The 17712-nt window shown below is 45.1% G+C and overlaps 1 protein-coding gene and 1 pseudogene across 1 annotated transcript; one reads left to right on the top strand and one right to left on the bottom strand.

Moving 5' to 3' along the window:
• Positions 1-3376: 3376 nt before the first annotated feature.
• LOC123076399 (aspartyl protease family protein At5g10770-like) lies at positions 3377-7227 on the top strand (annotated as a pseudogene).
• A 9583-nt stretch (positions 7228-16810) lies between these two features.
• Positions 16811-17228, bottom strand: LOC123075089 (uncharacterized). The gene has a single exon (XM_044497768.1). It carries the CDS (start codon positions 17188-17190, stop codon positions 16831-16833), a length of 360 nt encoding a protein of 119 aa, XP_044353703.1. The 5' UTR covers positions 17191-17228; the 3' UTR covers positions 16811-16830.
• Between the last annotated feature and the right edge of the window lie 484 nt (positions 17229-17712).

The following is a 17712-nucleotide window of genomic DNA, read 5'->3' as shown; positions in this document are numbered from 1 at the left end:
ACGATCTTTTATGCTATGCTTAGGATTGGGTCTTGTCCATCACATCATTCTCCTGATGATGTGATCCCGTTATCAATGACATCCAATGTCCATAGTCAGGAAACCATGACTATCTGTTGATCAACGAGCTAGTCAACTAGAGGCTTACTAGGGACACGTTGTGGTCTATGTATTCACACATGTATTACGATTTCCGGACAATACAATTATAGCATGAATAATAGACAATTATCATGAACAAAGAAATATAATAATAACCATTTATTATTGCCTCTAGGGCATATTTCCAACACACTGTTGGACAACTCCTCGATATCGAGCCCATGTCTCCGCTTAGAGAGGAGGAAATAAAACGAAAATATGTCCGGGGCCAACCTTTGGTCGAGCCCGAGGAGGTCAAGAACCTCCCAACGAGAATGTATGAATTGCATGTTTGGTACATGAAAATTACCAAGAGTTCCAATCGAGAGTCCCTCATGGTGCAAGTCGAGGAAGATCATTACTTCAATAAGAAAGCTCTGTCCGTTGAGTATTCAGAACTATTTCAGTTATTCAATCAAGATGCACTCGACAAATCTATCGTCAGTTGCTATTGTCTGTAAGTGATTTATTTCTGTAATTTAAGTCTCAAGCTAGCTCTAGTGCTCATTGATTGATCATTAATTACCTGTAATTATATATCCTCACTATATATTCTTTTCTGTGGTATTATGCAGGATGAAGATATATGAAATGAAAAAAGCTGGACGCTATGGCATTGGGTTCATTGACCCAAATACCGTTAATGAATACACATGGAAATTGGAATGGTGTAGACAAGATGTAGAGAAAAACATGCTAGAGTCCTTGAAGCACCTCAATAGCAATGAAGTTATACTACTTCCTTACAACTTCGAGTGAGTCACACTGTCTTGTACTACAAATTCTGGTTTTGCTTACTAGCTAGATGTTAATAAGTGTATAGGGTTTAGGGTTATAGTTGATTAGTGTTATGCACATGCCCGCTTAATTTATACATGCAAACGTATGCGCATGCAGGTTCCACTGGATCTTGTTAGACATTAAAGTTGACGAAGGAAAAGTTGAAGTACTGGACTCACTACTTAAAAAAGAAAGTGACTACGGCATCGTGAAGGGGATAGTCAACAGGTAATTTCAATCATTATTAACTATATCTCGGCCTATTTAGTTCGTCATTTGCTGATATGACCTATTTTTAGTAACCCCTTTATTAATTTTCTTTGCCGGCGGGCAGGGCTTGGGCAAAGTACATCAAGGTGACTCCAGGAAAATAGCGACAAAAACTATTTTGGTAACGACCCAAGGTAAGTAATTAAGTAGTACTAGCTAGCTACCTTCCATCTCTTTAAGTCTTCTTTCAATACCATTAATTAATTAACATGCTTGATTAATTATTATCTGATTAAATTCTATTCTCGTAAAGGCCCTGAAGCAGGCGTCGGGGACTGAAGTGTGTGCATACTACGTTTGCGAGAACATTCGCATGATGACGTCCGAAAGGAGCAGATCTGATAGACAGCAATGGGTACGTTTGCCAGAACACTATTCACAAATCTTACATGATTGTCATATCTAGTCACACAATTAATAGACATGCATATTGAGCTCCTTCTTAACAGTTCAAAGACGTGCGGGGCCAGCTCCTACCAACAGAGCGCATACGAGCACTTCAAGAGGAAATAGTGGGATTTTTGCTCGACCAGGTCATAGATCCCAAAGGAGAATACTATTACCCGCTACCGCCCCATGAACCACTTGTCATCGTGCTCCGAAGGCACCAAGGCAACATGTAGGAGAAATTGTATATATATACATATGTATGTGTGAATAATTAATGGTGGTTGTGAGACATTCGATTATATATATATATGATCGGTTCTACGAGAAAATATATTTATATATATGCATAACGTGTACAATATGTAGTATCGTAAAATACCAGCAAACAAAAAAGAATTAAATGGAAAACACAAAATTAATGGAAAAATAAAAATTAAAACCAACCCCCCCCCCCCCCACCCCAAACATTTAGTACCGGTTGGTGCTACCAACCGGTACTAATGGTCTACCAGCACCCGGGCCTGGCTCGTGCCATGTGGTGGCACTTTAGCGCCGGTTCGTGCCGAACCGGTAGTAAAGGGAGGGGGGCCTTTAGTCTCCACTCTTTAGTGCCGGTTGCAGAACCGGCACTAAAGGCCCTTACGAACCGGCGCTAAAGCCCGGTTCTGCACTAGTGTACTGATATTGCCGGTTTCCATGGAATTAATTGACCAGTGCTTTTGATATATAATTGTTGCCAACAAAATATGTAATAAAATGGGTGATCAATCAAAGAGTGGTTTTCTAATTTGCTAATGGATGAGAGTTTTCTTACCATTAGTAAGTAGTAACGATGAAAGATCAAAGAAACTTGGAAATGACAGTGACTCTACATGTTTCGCTTAATAGTACTTATTTACAACTTAAGAAATTAACATATCATTTTGCTTTTTTTTTAAGGAATACCTTACCTAACTACCTATGAAAGTGCAAAGTTGTGCGTTTGACTACTTTATTTGAAACGTTTGAAAAGGGGTTTTATGTTTTTCTTCAACTGATATTTATTCATCATGTAGTTTTATGTAACAATTATATGTGGTATGCTATTTCAGTTTCTTATGTTGTCCTTTGAGTGTTAGTATGAGGTTGTAAAACTGATCTGAGTTAGACCTATGTATATATCATCCGCGGGGGGGTGGGGGTGGGCATTAGTCCCCACCTTGGATAAGTTGGGAAGATGTTGGGAGAGCTTACCTGGATTTTCTCGCGCCGGGAGAAGGGAGAGATTCGGCCGCCGATCATATCGTTTCTGCAGGTAATTAAGGGTTTTCTCGCGGATCATCAGCCTTTTCTTTCCTAGCTAGCTTCCTTCCGCTCATCAACGACCGGGTCACATATCGTCTTTTCTTACCTGCAGGAGGAGATCCGGCCGCGGAGGGAGTGATTCGGCCTCTCGGATCATACCGTCTTCTGCAGGTAATTTAAGGGTTTCTCGCGGATCATCAGCCTTCCCTTTCCTAGCTAGCTTCCGCTCATCAAATACTTGTAGTGAAGGACCGGCCCAAAAGCGAGAGCATGATCCGATTTATGTTTTTTCTACACTCTTCGGTTCCTCTCTTTCCCAAATTTTGCAGTAATTATCTCTATGCCTTGCCGTCTCCGTTGCTGTGTTAATTTTGGAGTATTTGTCCGTAGATTCCCCTTAATTGCTTGTAGATCTGCAAGTTTTGTTAATTTTGTAATGTTATTTACAGCTTTCCTCACAAGCTAACTCTGATCTGATCCCCCGGCCATTTTGCTTCTGTGCCTCGCAGCCATGACGACGCTGACGCTGCTTCTGTGTGTCTACTGCTGCTTCGCAAGCGCTGCTATGGCAGCGAGCACGCACCAGGCCGCCAAGCTTGAGTACATCTACAGCGCGGAGAGGCCCGAAGCTGCCTGCCCTGCGCCTACCACCAGAGGTACCCTTTGCTAGCTTATTCCTTGTGTACGTGTGCATGCACTTGTCTTAGGATCAGGGTTAGAGAGGAAGAAGAAAGACTCGATGGAACCAGTCTTTTTTTTTTTGAGGGTTGGAAGAGAAACCAGCCATGGCCCAGTCACTCACCAACTTACACATCGTGGGCCTGGGCCTCACGCGCTCCTGGCAGCTGGCGCGTGAGTTTTTGCAGCGTAGCGTAGGCTGTGAGGAGTACATGGTGACCGTCGGGATTGGGTCGCCGGCCGTCGGCCAGACTCTCATCCTGGACACCGGCAGCCACGTCTCCTGGGTGCGGTGCAACACCCAGTTGGGCACACCGTTCGACCCTACGGCGTCCAGCTCCTACGCGCCCTTCTCCTGCAGTGCTACGGCTTGCGCACAGCTTAGCGGCCAGTGGAACGGGTGTTCCCAGGATCAGTGCCAGTACACGGTCAGCTACCAGGACGGGTCCTACACCGCGGGGACCTACTCCTCCGACACCCTGACGCTGACCGGCTCGAAGGCCATCACAGGCTTCCAGTTCGGCTGCAACCTGCAACCACACAGACAACATCGACGCCAGGATCGACGCCTCCTCGGGCTCGGCGGCTATTAGGTTTAATCTTGATTCATGTATCTGCATATTTAGTTTTATTATGTGCATGTAGTTTAGATGGTAGTAGGATGATGTAGGCCAGTGAAGCTTTGGTTGTGCGCGAAGAAGACGAGATGCCGGGCTGCCGTGTGATGCGGCGAGCACGGCGAGATGCTGATGATGCTGTGAGATACGGCAAGGTCGCGAGAAGCGGCAAGACACGACTAAGACTGGAGTGTGACGGAGTGCATCAAGTTGGGTCGGGTGAACTGGCAGATCGCTCAGTTTGTTGGAGTAACTGTGCATGCGTGAGTTTGTTGAGTCCTAGCCGAGAGAATGTTGAGTAAGTAGCCCATGCATGTGTGTAGTTGGGATTGGTCACAGGTGCTGGCCGAGCCATATGGATGGATAGAGTTTAGACTACCCATGGTGGGAATAACATAGGTGGTAACATCACACTTATCTAGGCAAAATACATGATGTGGCATGTAATTAATGAAGAAAGAGAGGCATGTGGTAACATAGCTACTTACTGTAACATCACCCATATCAAGAAAAGATGAGTCTATAACGTAATAAATGAAGTGATGCATGACACAACACATATGTTACTACTCCCTCCGTCCGTGAAAGAGTGTACTTCCAACTTTGTTGGAGGGTCAAACTATCTCAAAGTTTGACCGAGTTTGTGCAAAAATATATCAATGCTTGTGAAATCAAATAGGTATATGATGAAAATATACTTTATCATGAATCTAATGCTACTAATTCGATGGCATAAATGTTGGTCTATTATTGTATAAATACAGTCAAACATAAAAAAGTTTGACTTTTCAACAAAATTGGAAGTACACTTTTTCAAGAACGGAGGGAGTACCTACTATGAAGGTAGTAATATAAACTAGTAACATATGCATGTTACTAGTCTAAGTTACTACCCATTGTGACTAGTCTTAGGCCGTGGTTAGCGGATGTAGTTAGTCGTGGAGCAAGTAATGTGGGGCGTGGCGTGAGAGCCTGTAGAAAAATGCAGCAGCGCGTGTACACCAAGGGGAGGATGCTCTCGGCAAAGCTCTTGTGCTGCTCCTTGGAAAAGTGTGTGTGTGTGTGTGTGTGTGTGTGTGTGTGTGTGTGTGTGTGTGTGTGTGTTTTGAGTTCTTCTCACCAGTGTGAGTTCTTTGTGTGAGACAAAACCATGAGAAAGAAGAGAGAGTTGTGTGAGGCAACACCGAGGAAGAAGGGGCGCTGCAAGGAGGCGGCGTCAACAATTGGCATCAGAGCCTCGTCGATCCGGCGACGACGGTGGCACATCGGACTCCATATGTGAGATGGATGCCGACGACGCAAGGAGGAGGCCGGTGGCGCGACAAGGAGGTGTTTCGTGGTGTGATGCCGCACAAGCATGTGGCTGCGGTGCGATGCCGCTAGATGGAGATGGCGGCGCAAAGCTGCCACAAGAAGACAACGGTGTGACGCCGTTGGGAGGTACGGCGGCGCGAAGCCGTCATGAGGATCGGCGTCAAGCTCGTCGACGGTGCTGTCTAGGGTGGTGCGATGCCATCAGCAAGATATGGGTCGTTGCGACGGCATGGGGATCGGCGCTGCGAAGGCGTCGTCCACGTCATGAGGTGGCCGCTGCATGCGCCAGGATGATGTGGTGATGGGCGCTGCGACGGCGTCGACCACGACAAGATGGTGCATGGTGGTGTCCAGTGCTGCGACGGCGTCGACCATGACAAGATGGTGACGGGGTGTCCGGCGCTGCGATGGCGTCGTCCTCGGCAAGGAGAAATTGCTACATGCCGCAAGTGGAGGCAGGTGATCCGCATCGAAGATTGAAGAATCAAGATTACGGGGAAAAATGTTAGGTTTAATCTTGATTCATGTATCCGCATATTTAGTTTTATTATGTGCATGTAGTTTAGATGTAGTATGGTGATGTAGGCCGGTGAAGCTTTGGTTGTGCGCGAAGAAGACGAGATGCCGGGCTGCCGTGTGATGCGGCGAGCACGGCGAGATGCTGATGATGCTGTGAGATACGGCAAGGTCGTGAGAAGCGGCAAGACGCGACTAAGACTGAAGTGTGATGGAGTGCATCAAGTTGGGTCGGGTGAACCGGCAGATCACTCAGTTTGTTGGAGTAGCTGTGCATGCGTGAGTTTGTTGAGTCCTAGCCGAGAGAATGTTGAGTAAGTAGTTCATGCATGCATGTAGTTGGGATTGGTCACAGGTGCTGGCCGAGCCATATGGATGGATAGAGTTTAGGCCGTGGTTAGCGCATGTAGTTAGTCGTGAAGCAAGTAATGTGGGGCGTGGCGTGAGAGCCTGTAGAAAAATGTAGCACCGCGTGTACACCAAGGAGAGGATGCTCTCGGCAAAGCTCTTGTGCTGCTCCTTGGAAAAGTGTGTGTGTATGTGTCTGTTGAGTTCTTCTCACCAGTGTGAGTTCTTGTGTGAAAGAAAACCATGAGAAAGAAGAGAGAGTTGTGTGAGGCAACACCGAGGAAGAAGGGGCGCTGCAAGGAGGCGGCGGCGTGCAGTCGCTCCCGTCGCAGACGGCGGCGGACTACGGGCAGCAGTTCTCCTACTGCCTACCGCCGACCCCACGCTCGTCTGGGTTCCTCACCCTGGGCGCGCCCCGTCGGCGGGCCTTCACGATGACTCGGTTGCTCAGGAAGGCCGGGTCTGAGACCTTCTACGTCGTGCTACTCCAGGCGATCACCGTCGACGGGAAGCAGCTCGACGTCCCTCGGTCCGTCTTCTCAGCCGGGTCCGTCCTGGATTCCGGGACGGTGATCACTAGGCTGCCGACCGCAGCCTACACGGCGCTCTCCTCGCGATGACGGAGTACCAGCCGGGGCCGCCCAACGGCATCCTCGACACGTGCTTCAACCTCACCGGGAAGGTCAACGTGACGATGCCACGTGTGGCGCTGGTGTTTGACGGGGTTGCGGTGGTGGAGCTCGATGCCGACGGCATCGTGGACGACGGCTGCCTCGCCTTCGCGGCCACGGACGACACCAGCATCGTCGGCAACGTTCAGCAGCGGACGTTCGAGGTACTGCACGACGTCGTCCGAGGCGTCGCGAGTTTCCGGGCTGGCGCCTGCTGATCGCGCGCCCTGATTGACATGCAGACGGATGCATTATAATAGGGGTGTGTCTAGGTCTCAGTCGACTGAGGCTTAACCAAGTCTCACTCAAGTGATATAGTATATGAGAAGAAAAAGAAAAAACTGAAAGGAAATTTTTGTACGAATCTTAATGCAAGATCAATGGAATATAACATCGACTGAGACATAACGAAGTCTAAGTCGACTGAGACGTAGTAAAACTGTTATAATAGTAGTATTTTGAAGGGTGTGCATTCAAACAAGTAGCCGTTGGCCACTTCATACAGCCGTAAGAACAAGTTTCGATTCATATGCACCAGATCAGTTACATGCAAGTCTTTGCTAGTGATAGCTGAAGTTCTCCTCGTACTTGCTTGATTGTCTCTGAAAGTCTCTGAAATCTGACGTTAGTTCTTCTCCTATACATGTTTCCCTTTGCTGTATTTGCTTGTTCATCTCTCAAATCTGACGTTAGTTCGTCTCCTGTACATGTTCCCTTTGCTGCCGCTGGCCATCCGGTGCGTATCTAGCAAATCGACAGCACCATGGCTCTTTTAGTTCCTGGGTACAATTTTCATCCTAGCCGGCCACCCAAAATCATCATGTCACCAACAACTATTACCATGAGAAGCCATATTCTGTTTTAGCTTCTGCATTATGTAACTGATTCAAACATATACGTAAAAGGCAAGGAAAGAAGTATCATATTAGCTGTTCTAATATCATCACCCAGTTCAATGATCTGCACTGAGTTGTATCTTATCTGCCAAAAAAATCCAGAGTATGACCAAGTGACTAGCAACGCCAGAATTAAGCCTTGTTGATCGACCAATGAATTTACTAGAAGTCTAACTGGACTAATTAAGAAGTTTATATTTAAACTTGTAAAGTCCTGATGTAACTCAGCCAGATTAGATTTTTCTTTATTGAGTAATATGGCAGCCAGATTAGATTAGGTTTAATACTTCCTCCACTTACTTATATAAGGCCACAATAAAATTTATATTTTGCATCTATATAAGACCACCAACAGAAAGCAAAATTAATGATATTTCCTCATACTAGCAACCTATTTAACATTTGCATGCTTGCAGTCATAATGACACTCAGTTACTTCCTCCACTCAGTTATCTTGGATGCATAGGGTGTATTAATGATACCAGTAAATGAAAAAAGTTAGCTTGAAGCATGTATTAAATTTTAACTTGGTACCTGTTATCTGAGTTTGTGGCCTTGTATAGATACACTGTATTGATTAGGTTTTTCTAGGGGTAGGTTTAATTTATTTATTTTTTGAGAATTCTCGCCACTTTATTGATTCAACAAAATGTTCATAGATACACTGTTTGGGTGATGGGGTTGCCCAACCAAACATGCCTACCTATGCCTAAATTACAAGCAAATTTGGCGAGATTATGAGCCTCGAAATTAAAGTTTCTACACTCATGAATAAAAGTACAAGAAGCAAAACTAGTACTATGCTCCATGGTTTCATGTACTAATGTTCCAGGAGGGCCCACTAGTAGAAAAGGGGCTTTTGTCCCGGTTGGTAAGGGCCTTTAGTCCCGGTTTTTGAACCGGGACTAAAGGGTCGTTACTAATGCCTCCCCCCTTTAGTCCCGGTTCTTACACGAACCGGGACTAAAGGCCGTCCACGTGGACGCAGCCTGGAGCTCCACCTTTAGTCCCGGTTGGTGTTACCAACCGGGACTAAAGGAAATTTTATGATTTTTTTTTTGAAAAAAAATTTGCGAATTTTTTTTTAATTTTTTTTTATTTTCAAATTTCTGAATTATTTTAACCTCTAATCTCTAATCACCACCCCTCATCACTGCTCAATTTATCCTCTAATCTCTAATCACCCCTCATCATTCCAAATCATCTAACTTCCCGGACGATCACCCATCCTCTCACTACTCTAGCCTGAGCACGCTTAACTTCCGGGTTCTATTCTCCCTCGTTTCCAAGTCTGCACTTATTGTTTTCCTGACAATAGTAAGATGTCAATTCTATTAACCCTCGGGAATTTAGCTTGAGCATGAAGTGACACATTTCACTGTTTGAGTTTGAAACTATTGTTTTAAAAAACAATAATAATTATTTAGTAACACTAATATTTATGGAATAATTAGTTTGACCATTGTTTGACCATTGTTTGACCACAGTTTGACTAGATTTGACCAAAATTCAAAAAAACTGAAATAATTATTTAGTAACACTAATATTCTAGAATAATTAGTTTGACCATTGTTTGACCACAGTTTGACCACAATTTGAATTTTTTTTGCCTCTCCAGATCTTAAAAGCCCCGTATCTTTTTTTCTGTTAGGTTTTTGAGGATTTTGAAAATGTTTAACGGGGTTCCCCCGGTTAAATTCGGATGTAACTTTTTGAGTAGATGATTTTTCATATAAAAAACTTTTTCATCCGAGTTCGTATGCAAAAGTTATGCCCATTTTAAGAAATTCCAGAGAGATTTTGCAAATAAAGTCGAAATTCATATTTGTTAATTTTCCCAACAACTAGACCACATATCACATGGGAAACTTATTTTATTTTATTTTATTCAGATTTCCATTATTTTCTTTTGTTTTTTCTAAAACTGAAAAGGCGGTCCACGGGGGGGGGGGGGGGGGGGTAGAGTTTGATGGGCCCTTTAGTACCGGTTCGTGCCATGAACCGGTACTAATGCCTCAAAGCCCATTAGTACCGGTTGGTGCCACGAACCGGTACTAATGGGCATCGCACCCTTTAGTCCCGGTTCGTGGCACCAACCGGGACTAAAGGGCCCAGGTGAACCGGGACTAATGCCTTAGCCGCACGAACCGGGACCAATGCTCACATTAGTCCCGGTTCGTGGCTGAACCGGAACTAATGTGAATATTGCCCTGTGACGAAAGCCCTGTTTTGTACTAGTGGCCTCCTGTCCCACTGAAGATGCCATTCACTACCCTCAGACAGTCGAAGGCCACAACAATCTTCTGAACCACAAGATCATCTGCAAGAGATAGAGCTTCTCTACAAGCATATGTTTCCCGAATCAATGGGTCATTTATCCGATAGACTACAGCCGAGGATCCCAAGTATAGACCATCTGCATCCCGGCAAACTGCCGCAACAGCCCCATCACGTCTGTTTCTTGCCACTGCTACATCCACATTCACCTTAATCTGATCAGCTGTCGGGGGTAGCCACCGTCGGGCTGAAGGAAATATGCCCTAGAGGCAATAATAAAGTTGTTATTTATATTTCCTTATATCATGATAAATGTTTATTATTCATGCTAGAATTGTATTAACCAGAAACTTAGTACATGGTGAATACATAGACAAACAGAGTGTCCCTAGTATGCCTCTACTAGACTAGCTCGTTAATCAAAGATGGTTAAGTTTCCTGACCATAGACATGTGTTGTCATTTGATGAACGGGGTCACATCATTAGAGAATGATGTGATGGACAAGACCCATCCGTTAGCTTAGCATTAATGATCGTTTAGTTTTATTACTATTGCTTTCATCATGACTTATACATGTTCCTCTCACTATGAGATTATGCAACTCCCGAATACCGGAGGAACACTTTGTGTGCTATCAAACGTCACAACGTAACTGGATGATTATAAAGATGCTCTACAGGTGTCTCCGATGATGTTTGTTATGTTGGGATAGATCAAGATTAGGATTTGTCACTCCGAGTATCGGAGAGATATCTCTGGGCCCTCTCGGTAATGCACATCACTATAAGCCTTGCAAGCAATGTGACTAATGAGTTAGTAACGGGATAATGCATTACGGAACGAGTAAAGAGACTTGCCGGTAACGATATTGAACTAGGTATGATGATGCCGACGATCAAATCTCGGGCAAGTAACATACCGATGACAAAGGGAACAACATTTGTTGTTATGCGGTTTGACCGATAAAGATCTTCGTAGAATATGTAGGAGCCAATATGAGCATACAGGTTCCGCTATTGATTATTGACCGGAGATGTGTCTCGATCATGTCTACATAGTTCTCGAACCCGTAGGGTCCGCACGCTTAACGTTCGATGACGATTTGTATTATGAGTTATGTGATTTGATGACCGAAGTTTGTTCGAAGTCCCAGATGAGATCACAGACGTGACGAGGAGTCTCGAAATGGTCGAGACATAAAGATTGATATATTGGACGATGTTATTCGGGCATCGGATGAGTTCCGAGAGGTACCGGGTAACTATCGGAGCGTCGGAGGGTTATCGGAACCCCCCGGGGAACTAATGGGCCTTCATGGGCCTTAGTGGGGGAGAGAGAGAAGGGCCACAAGGGGCTGGCCACGCCCCTCCCCCCTTTGGGTCCAAATTGGACTAGGGGAAGGGGGCGGCGCCCCCCTTTCCTTTCCCTCTCCCTCTCCCTTCCTTCCCCCCTCCTCCAGGTGGAATCCTACTAGGACTTGAGTCCTAGTAGGACTCTTCTCTCCTGGCGCACCCTACAGGGGCCGGCCGGCCTTCCCCTCCCCTCCTTTATATACGGGGGCAGGGGGGCACCCTAGAACACACAAGATCAATTGTCTTAGCCGTGTGCGGTGCCCCCCCTCCACAGTTTACCACCTCGGTCATATCGTCGTAGTGCTTAGGTGAAGCCCTGCGCCAGTAACTTCATCATCATCGTCGCCACGCCGTCGTGCTGACGGAACTCTCCCTCATCCTCAACTGGATCAAGAGCTCGAGGGACGTCATCATGCTGAACGTGTGCTGAACACGGAGGTGCCGTACATTCGGTGCTTGGATCGGTTGAATCGCAATGACGTTCAACTACATCAAGCGCATAACTTAACGCTTCCGCTTTCGGTCTACGAGGGTACGTGGACACACTCTCCCCGCTCGTTGCTATGCTTCTCCTAGATAGATCTTGCGTGATCGTAGGAATTTTTTTGAAATACAACGTTCCCCAACAGTGGCACCCGAGCCAGGTCTATGCGTAGATATTATATGCACGAGTAGAACACAAAGAGTTGTGGGCGATAATAGTCATACTGCTTATCAGCAACGTCTTACTTTGATTCGGCGGTATTGTTGGATGAAGTGGCCCAGAACGACATTACATGACCGCGTTCATGAGACTGGTTCTACCGACGTGCTTCGCACACAGGTGGCTGGCGGGTGTCTGTTTCTCCAACTTTAGTTGAATTGAGTTTGACTACGCCCAGTCCTTGTTGAAGGTTAAAACAACACACTTAACGAAAAAATCGTTGTGGTTTTGATGCGTAGGTAAGAACCGTTATCGGCAACTGGCAGGAGCCTTATGGTTGTCGCTTTATTGTATGAAATGCAATCGCCATGTAATGGCTTTACTTTATCACTAAGCGGTAGTGATAGTCGTAGAAACAATAGTTGGCGAGACGACAACGATGCTACGATGGAGATCAAGGTGTCAAGCCGGTGACGATGGTGATCATGACGGTGCTTTGGAGATGGAGATCAAAGGCACAAGATGATGATGGCCATATCATATCACTTTTTTTGATTGCAGGTGATGTTTATCCTTTATGCATCTTATTTTGCTTAGTACGGCGGTAGCATTATAAGATGACCTCTCACTAAATTTCAAGGTATAAGTGTTCTCCCTGAGTATGCACCGTTGCTACAGTTCGTCGTGCCGAGACACCACGTGATGATCGGGTGTGATAAGCTCTACGTTCACATACAACGGGTGCAAGCCAGTTTTGCACACGCAGAATACTCGGATTAAACTTGACGAGTCTAGCATATGCAGATATGGCCTCGGAACACTAAGACCGAAAGATCGAGGGTGAATCATATAGTAGATATGATCAACATAGTGATGTTCACCATTGAAAACTACTCCATCTCACATGATGATCGGACATGGTTTAGTTGATATGGATCACGTGATCATTTAGATGACTAGAGGAATATCTATCTAAGTGAGAGTTCTTAAGTAATATGATTAATTGAACTTTAATTTATCATGAACTTAGTACCTGATAGTATTTTGCATGTCTATGTTGTTGTAGATCAATGGCCCGTGCTACCGTTCCCTTGAGTTTTAATGCGTTCCTAGAGAAAGCTAAGTTGAAAGTTGATGGTAGCAATTACACGGACTGGATCCGTAACTTGAGGATTATCCTCATTGCTGCACAGAAGAATTACGCCCTGCAAGCACCGCTGGGTGCAAGACCCGCTGGAGGAGCAACTCCAGATGTTATGAACGTCTGGCAGAGCAAAGCTGATGACTACTCGATAGTTCAGTGTGCCATGCTTTACGGCTTAGAACCGGGACTTCAACGACGTTTTGAACGTCATGGAGCATATGAAATGTTCCAGGAGTTGAAGTTAATATTTCAAGCAAATGCCCGGATTGAGAGATATGAAGTCTCCAATAAGTTCTATAGCTGCAAGATGGAGGAGAATAGTTCTGTCAGTGAACATATACTTAGAATGTCTAGGTACCACAACCACTTGACTCAACTGGGAGTTAATCTTCCTGATGATAGTGTCATTGACAGAGTTTTTCAATCACTGCCACCAAGCTACAAAAGCTTCGTGATGAACTATAATATGCAAGGGATGAATAAGACAATTTCCGAGCTCTTCGCGATGCTAAAAGCTGCGGAGGTAGAAATCAAGAAGGAGTATCAAGTGTTGATGATTAACAAGACCACTAGTTTCAAGAAAAAGGGCAAAGGAAAGAAGGGGAACTTCAAGAAGAACGGCAAGCAAGTTGCTGCTCAAGTTAAGAAGCCCAAGTCTGGACCTAAGCATAAGACTGAGTGCTTACTGCAAAGGGACAGGTCACTGGAAGCGAAGCTGCCCCAAGTATTTGGCGAAAAAAAAGGATGGCAAAATGAAAGGTATATTTGATATACATGTTAGTGGAGCACTAGGGATCAGATTACTGATCCCTTGTATTTTATCAGACTAGTATGTAGCCATTGGATTAGATGGATGAGAGGCGTCCGATTGTGTAATAAAATCCCACACAGAATTAGTTGGCCCCTGCACTCATTACGTGCTTCCTCATAACTGCACCCGTATAGCAGTTTGATGTCCCATAAACCAAGGGAAAATGGCGTGACTGACGCATGAAAAAAAGCCATAAAATTGTTTATTATTGTTCTTTTGGATTATATTATTTGTATTAATGGAAGCAGCACCATTGTAGCATTAACATGGTGGATGCATCATGCATGGCGAACATGGTTCCGAACCACTTGATGCATCCACCTTATTTACTGTAACAATTTGCATCCTACTTACAAGAAGTACGCATCCACCTTAGGTGCCGTTTGCATCCAGGTTTTTGCTTCCGTCGTGATGGAAATTTGGTTTGATTTAGCCGAATCTGTTGTACTATGTACTGATATATTTTGGTTCCTAATCAATATGACACAATTTTGATTGATTAGAGAATTGTTTCCATGAAAATATGGATTTGTTTCCATCGATTAGAAAATGTTACATTTATTTCAAACACCATAGGGATATGCTTCCACAGCTATCAAACATTGCTTCTGTTAAACTTAGTATTTGCTTCCATGGTGATCATGAAGCGATACAAATTTCAAGTGGTAATCGCGTGTTTTACCATTGTTCATGTTACAGGCTTCCAACATATTGCTGGTGCAAATGGTGTAGCATGAGATTGAGAGGTAGTGCGTCCGTGCATTGCATTGATGCCGAGGATATCGTGGCACAAGGCCATTTTGAGGCATATGAGAATCCAATCGGCGTTGTGTAGAGTAAAACATAATGTAATACAGAAGCACATACAAGAAAACAAGGAAGCATGAATTTTTGGGGAAAAAATGGTGTTGGATAATATTATAGTTATTTAAACAACAAAAATATAAATTATTACAACATCATTGTTTTCACATCTCTCTAGCCAACATCACAGAGCATGCTGAATGGACTATCTCACATGAAGTGCGAGCTGGACATCATCAACAAGGCAATCACGTCTCGGTTGTACACTCATCATCTTTACCACACATCAGGTTGTAGCGGAGAAATCTGCATAGTAAAAGCATCAATGAGAATTGAGAAACAACAAAGCACACACAATGGAAGTGGTTGAGACAAAAATTTGCTTTGGAAACCAACACCGGTAGTGGTTGAAGCACACACGGTTGTGGGTGAAGCAAAAATACGTGAGAGATCAAAAGTTGGAAGCATGAAGCAATGATTGGATGCTATCATGCACTAGAAGCATATGGTAAAAATTTGTGTGCTAATAATATCCGTGAAACATTGTTGCGTGCCGCACTATATCTCTACTCTAGAAGCATATGATTAAAATCAAGGAAGCATAGTTCTATCATAACATATATGAGATGCATCGAAGCATACATATTTGAATTCACAAATTAACATGTTTGCCACACAACATATGTACATTAGATGCAGTACATCTGATGAGATTCACACCTGAATAAATACAAAAAGGATACATAGGAAGCATGTGCTAGTTGAAAGGAAAAATGCACGCAATCTCAAATATTACTATGTAGTAGGAGTATATGCTAAATCATCAAACTCATGATGTCTCGCCATACCTGATACTTCCTCCGTTCCTAAATGTAAGTCTTTTTAGAGATTCTACTATAAACTACATATGGATGTATATAGACATATTTTAGAATGTAGATTCACTCATTTTGCTTCGTATATAGTCCATAGTGAAATCTCTAAAAAGACTTATATTTAGGAACGGAGGGAGTAGTTACTAGGAGTACTTACTATGTGCGATCTTGCGATGGTGTACCTAATGCCAGGATGGCTCACCTGCAATCTCGCCCGGGGGTTACATTAATGGAGAGGACAATGGGATCACCGTTCTCCTCGACGACGAGGATAGAAGGAGCAGGGGGTGGAGCTGGCCGCTAGGGTGACCGTATGGCTGGATGGCGAGGAGAGGAGGCAGGTGCGCGTGCTAGGCGGGAGAGAGAAGGGGATCTGGAGGATGCGAGCTGGGGAAGGTGCGTGGGACTGTGCGAGGTGGAGGAAGAGGTTTGGGTTGTGCGTGAGATTAGCCACGATTGTAATCAGTAGGGATTAGGGAGACAGGTTTAAGTGCGAGGGTTGCGGGTGATTAGTCGGTTTTCTATTATTTTTCAAATATAAGAAACACAATCTTGACCGTCAGATTTCAATTGCATCAATGGCACTCAAGTGGTGTGACGTTGGGGTCTCACCAGACTATAGACATGGAGCGTTTCCCTTTTTCTAGTACTACTAAAATGAAAATCAAATGTTTTGTTTTTTCGATGAGAAAAACAAACGCTTGACCTATATAAAACTAGTACTAACAATCTTCTGAACTACTACCATTAAATGATCGACGTACGCAAGTACCCAATTAAGCGGCGGCGGGCGGCATGAGTCCGTTGCACATTCGAATTCTTACCAACATTGCTGGTGTCTGATTTTCTGATCGACCGTCGAAGAACTAATTAATGTTGCAGGCCCTGAAGCAGACCTCGGAACCTCTCCACGTTGCCGCCGAACTCCCCGTGCTTCCAAATCCTGAAGGCCAGAAGCGCGCGCACGCCGGTGGCGCCTGCGAGACGAGGGCTCCCCATGGCGGATGGATGCGCAGGCTAGCGGCGATGCGGTCCAGCCCCACCAGCATGCCCGGGCAGCCGGCCGCCATCGTGGCAACGTCGTAGACCTGCTGGCTGCCCGTGTCCAGCGCCGATGAGGCCGGAGGCCATGAGCAGCGCGCCGAGCATGTCGAGGTCGACGCCGCGGTTGGCAAGGTAGTCGAGGGCCTTTTGGTCGTGCGGGTCGGCGAGGTTGAACTCCCAGGCGACCTGCGGCCTTGGTGGTCGCAGACCGACGACCTGGAGCGGCTTGAGGCCGTCGACGTTGGCCTTCATGAGTGCATAGCGCTGCGCCACCGTCATGCTGTTGAGGTCCTGGCCGGCGGCGTGGACGAGTCCCGGCCTCGTTGCAATCATCTTGTTTCATACTACATGCAAATCTTAGAAACGTAATAGGAGGTCACACGTGATGACCAGCTTCTTCGAGGAGATATATCTTGGGCCGGGGCTGGACAAAATTTACGCTTGGTTTACTCCAATATCTCACTTCTCAAAGACCAAGGTACACACCCAAAAAGTTTTTGGTTAAAATACATCCCACTTGCTTCAAAAGAAGGCTCGCCAACGCTCTTATCAGTTATCACAAATGATTGATCAAGGCTGGAAATCAGCCCATTTATATGCCCTGAGCATGCAGTTTATTTGGACATCATAGCCTAGCTCATGCAGATTTGGATGACCAGTCATGCAGGATGCAACATGGGACGATGGCCGCCAATTTATACAACACATACTGCACCTGTCAACTCTCAGTACGTGGTTGGTTGACAGCCAGTTTATGTTGATATGATGATAGCAAATGCTGGTAGGTTTCCTATTTTTGTTTATTATTCTATTCTAAGGACAGCCAGTTGTTCGCACATAAACACGTCACCGTTA

Source organism: Triticum aestivum, chromosome 3D (assembly GCF_018294505.1).
Source record: "Triticum aestivum cultivar Chinese Spring chromosome 3D, IWGSC CS RefSeq v2.1, whole genome shotgun sequence".
Lineage (NCBI taxonomy): Eukaryota > Viridiplantae > Streptophyta > Magnoliopsida > Poales > Poaceae > Triticum > Triticum aestivum.
The sequence above is the reverse complement of the archived record's forward strand: the minus strand, read 5'-3'. Positions and strand labels throughout refer to the sequence as shown.

Excerpts from the sequence above, each read along its gene's own strand:
- LOC123075089 (XM_044497768.1), bottom strand. The coding sequence starts at position 17,190 with ATGATTGCAACGAGGCCGGGACTCGTCCACGCCGCCGGCCAGGACCTC.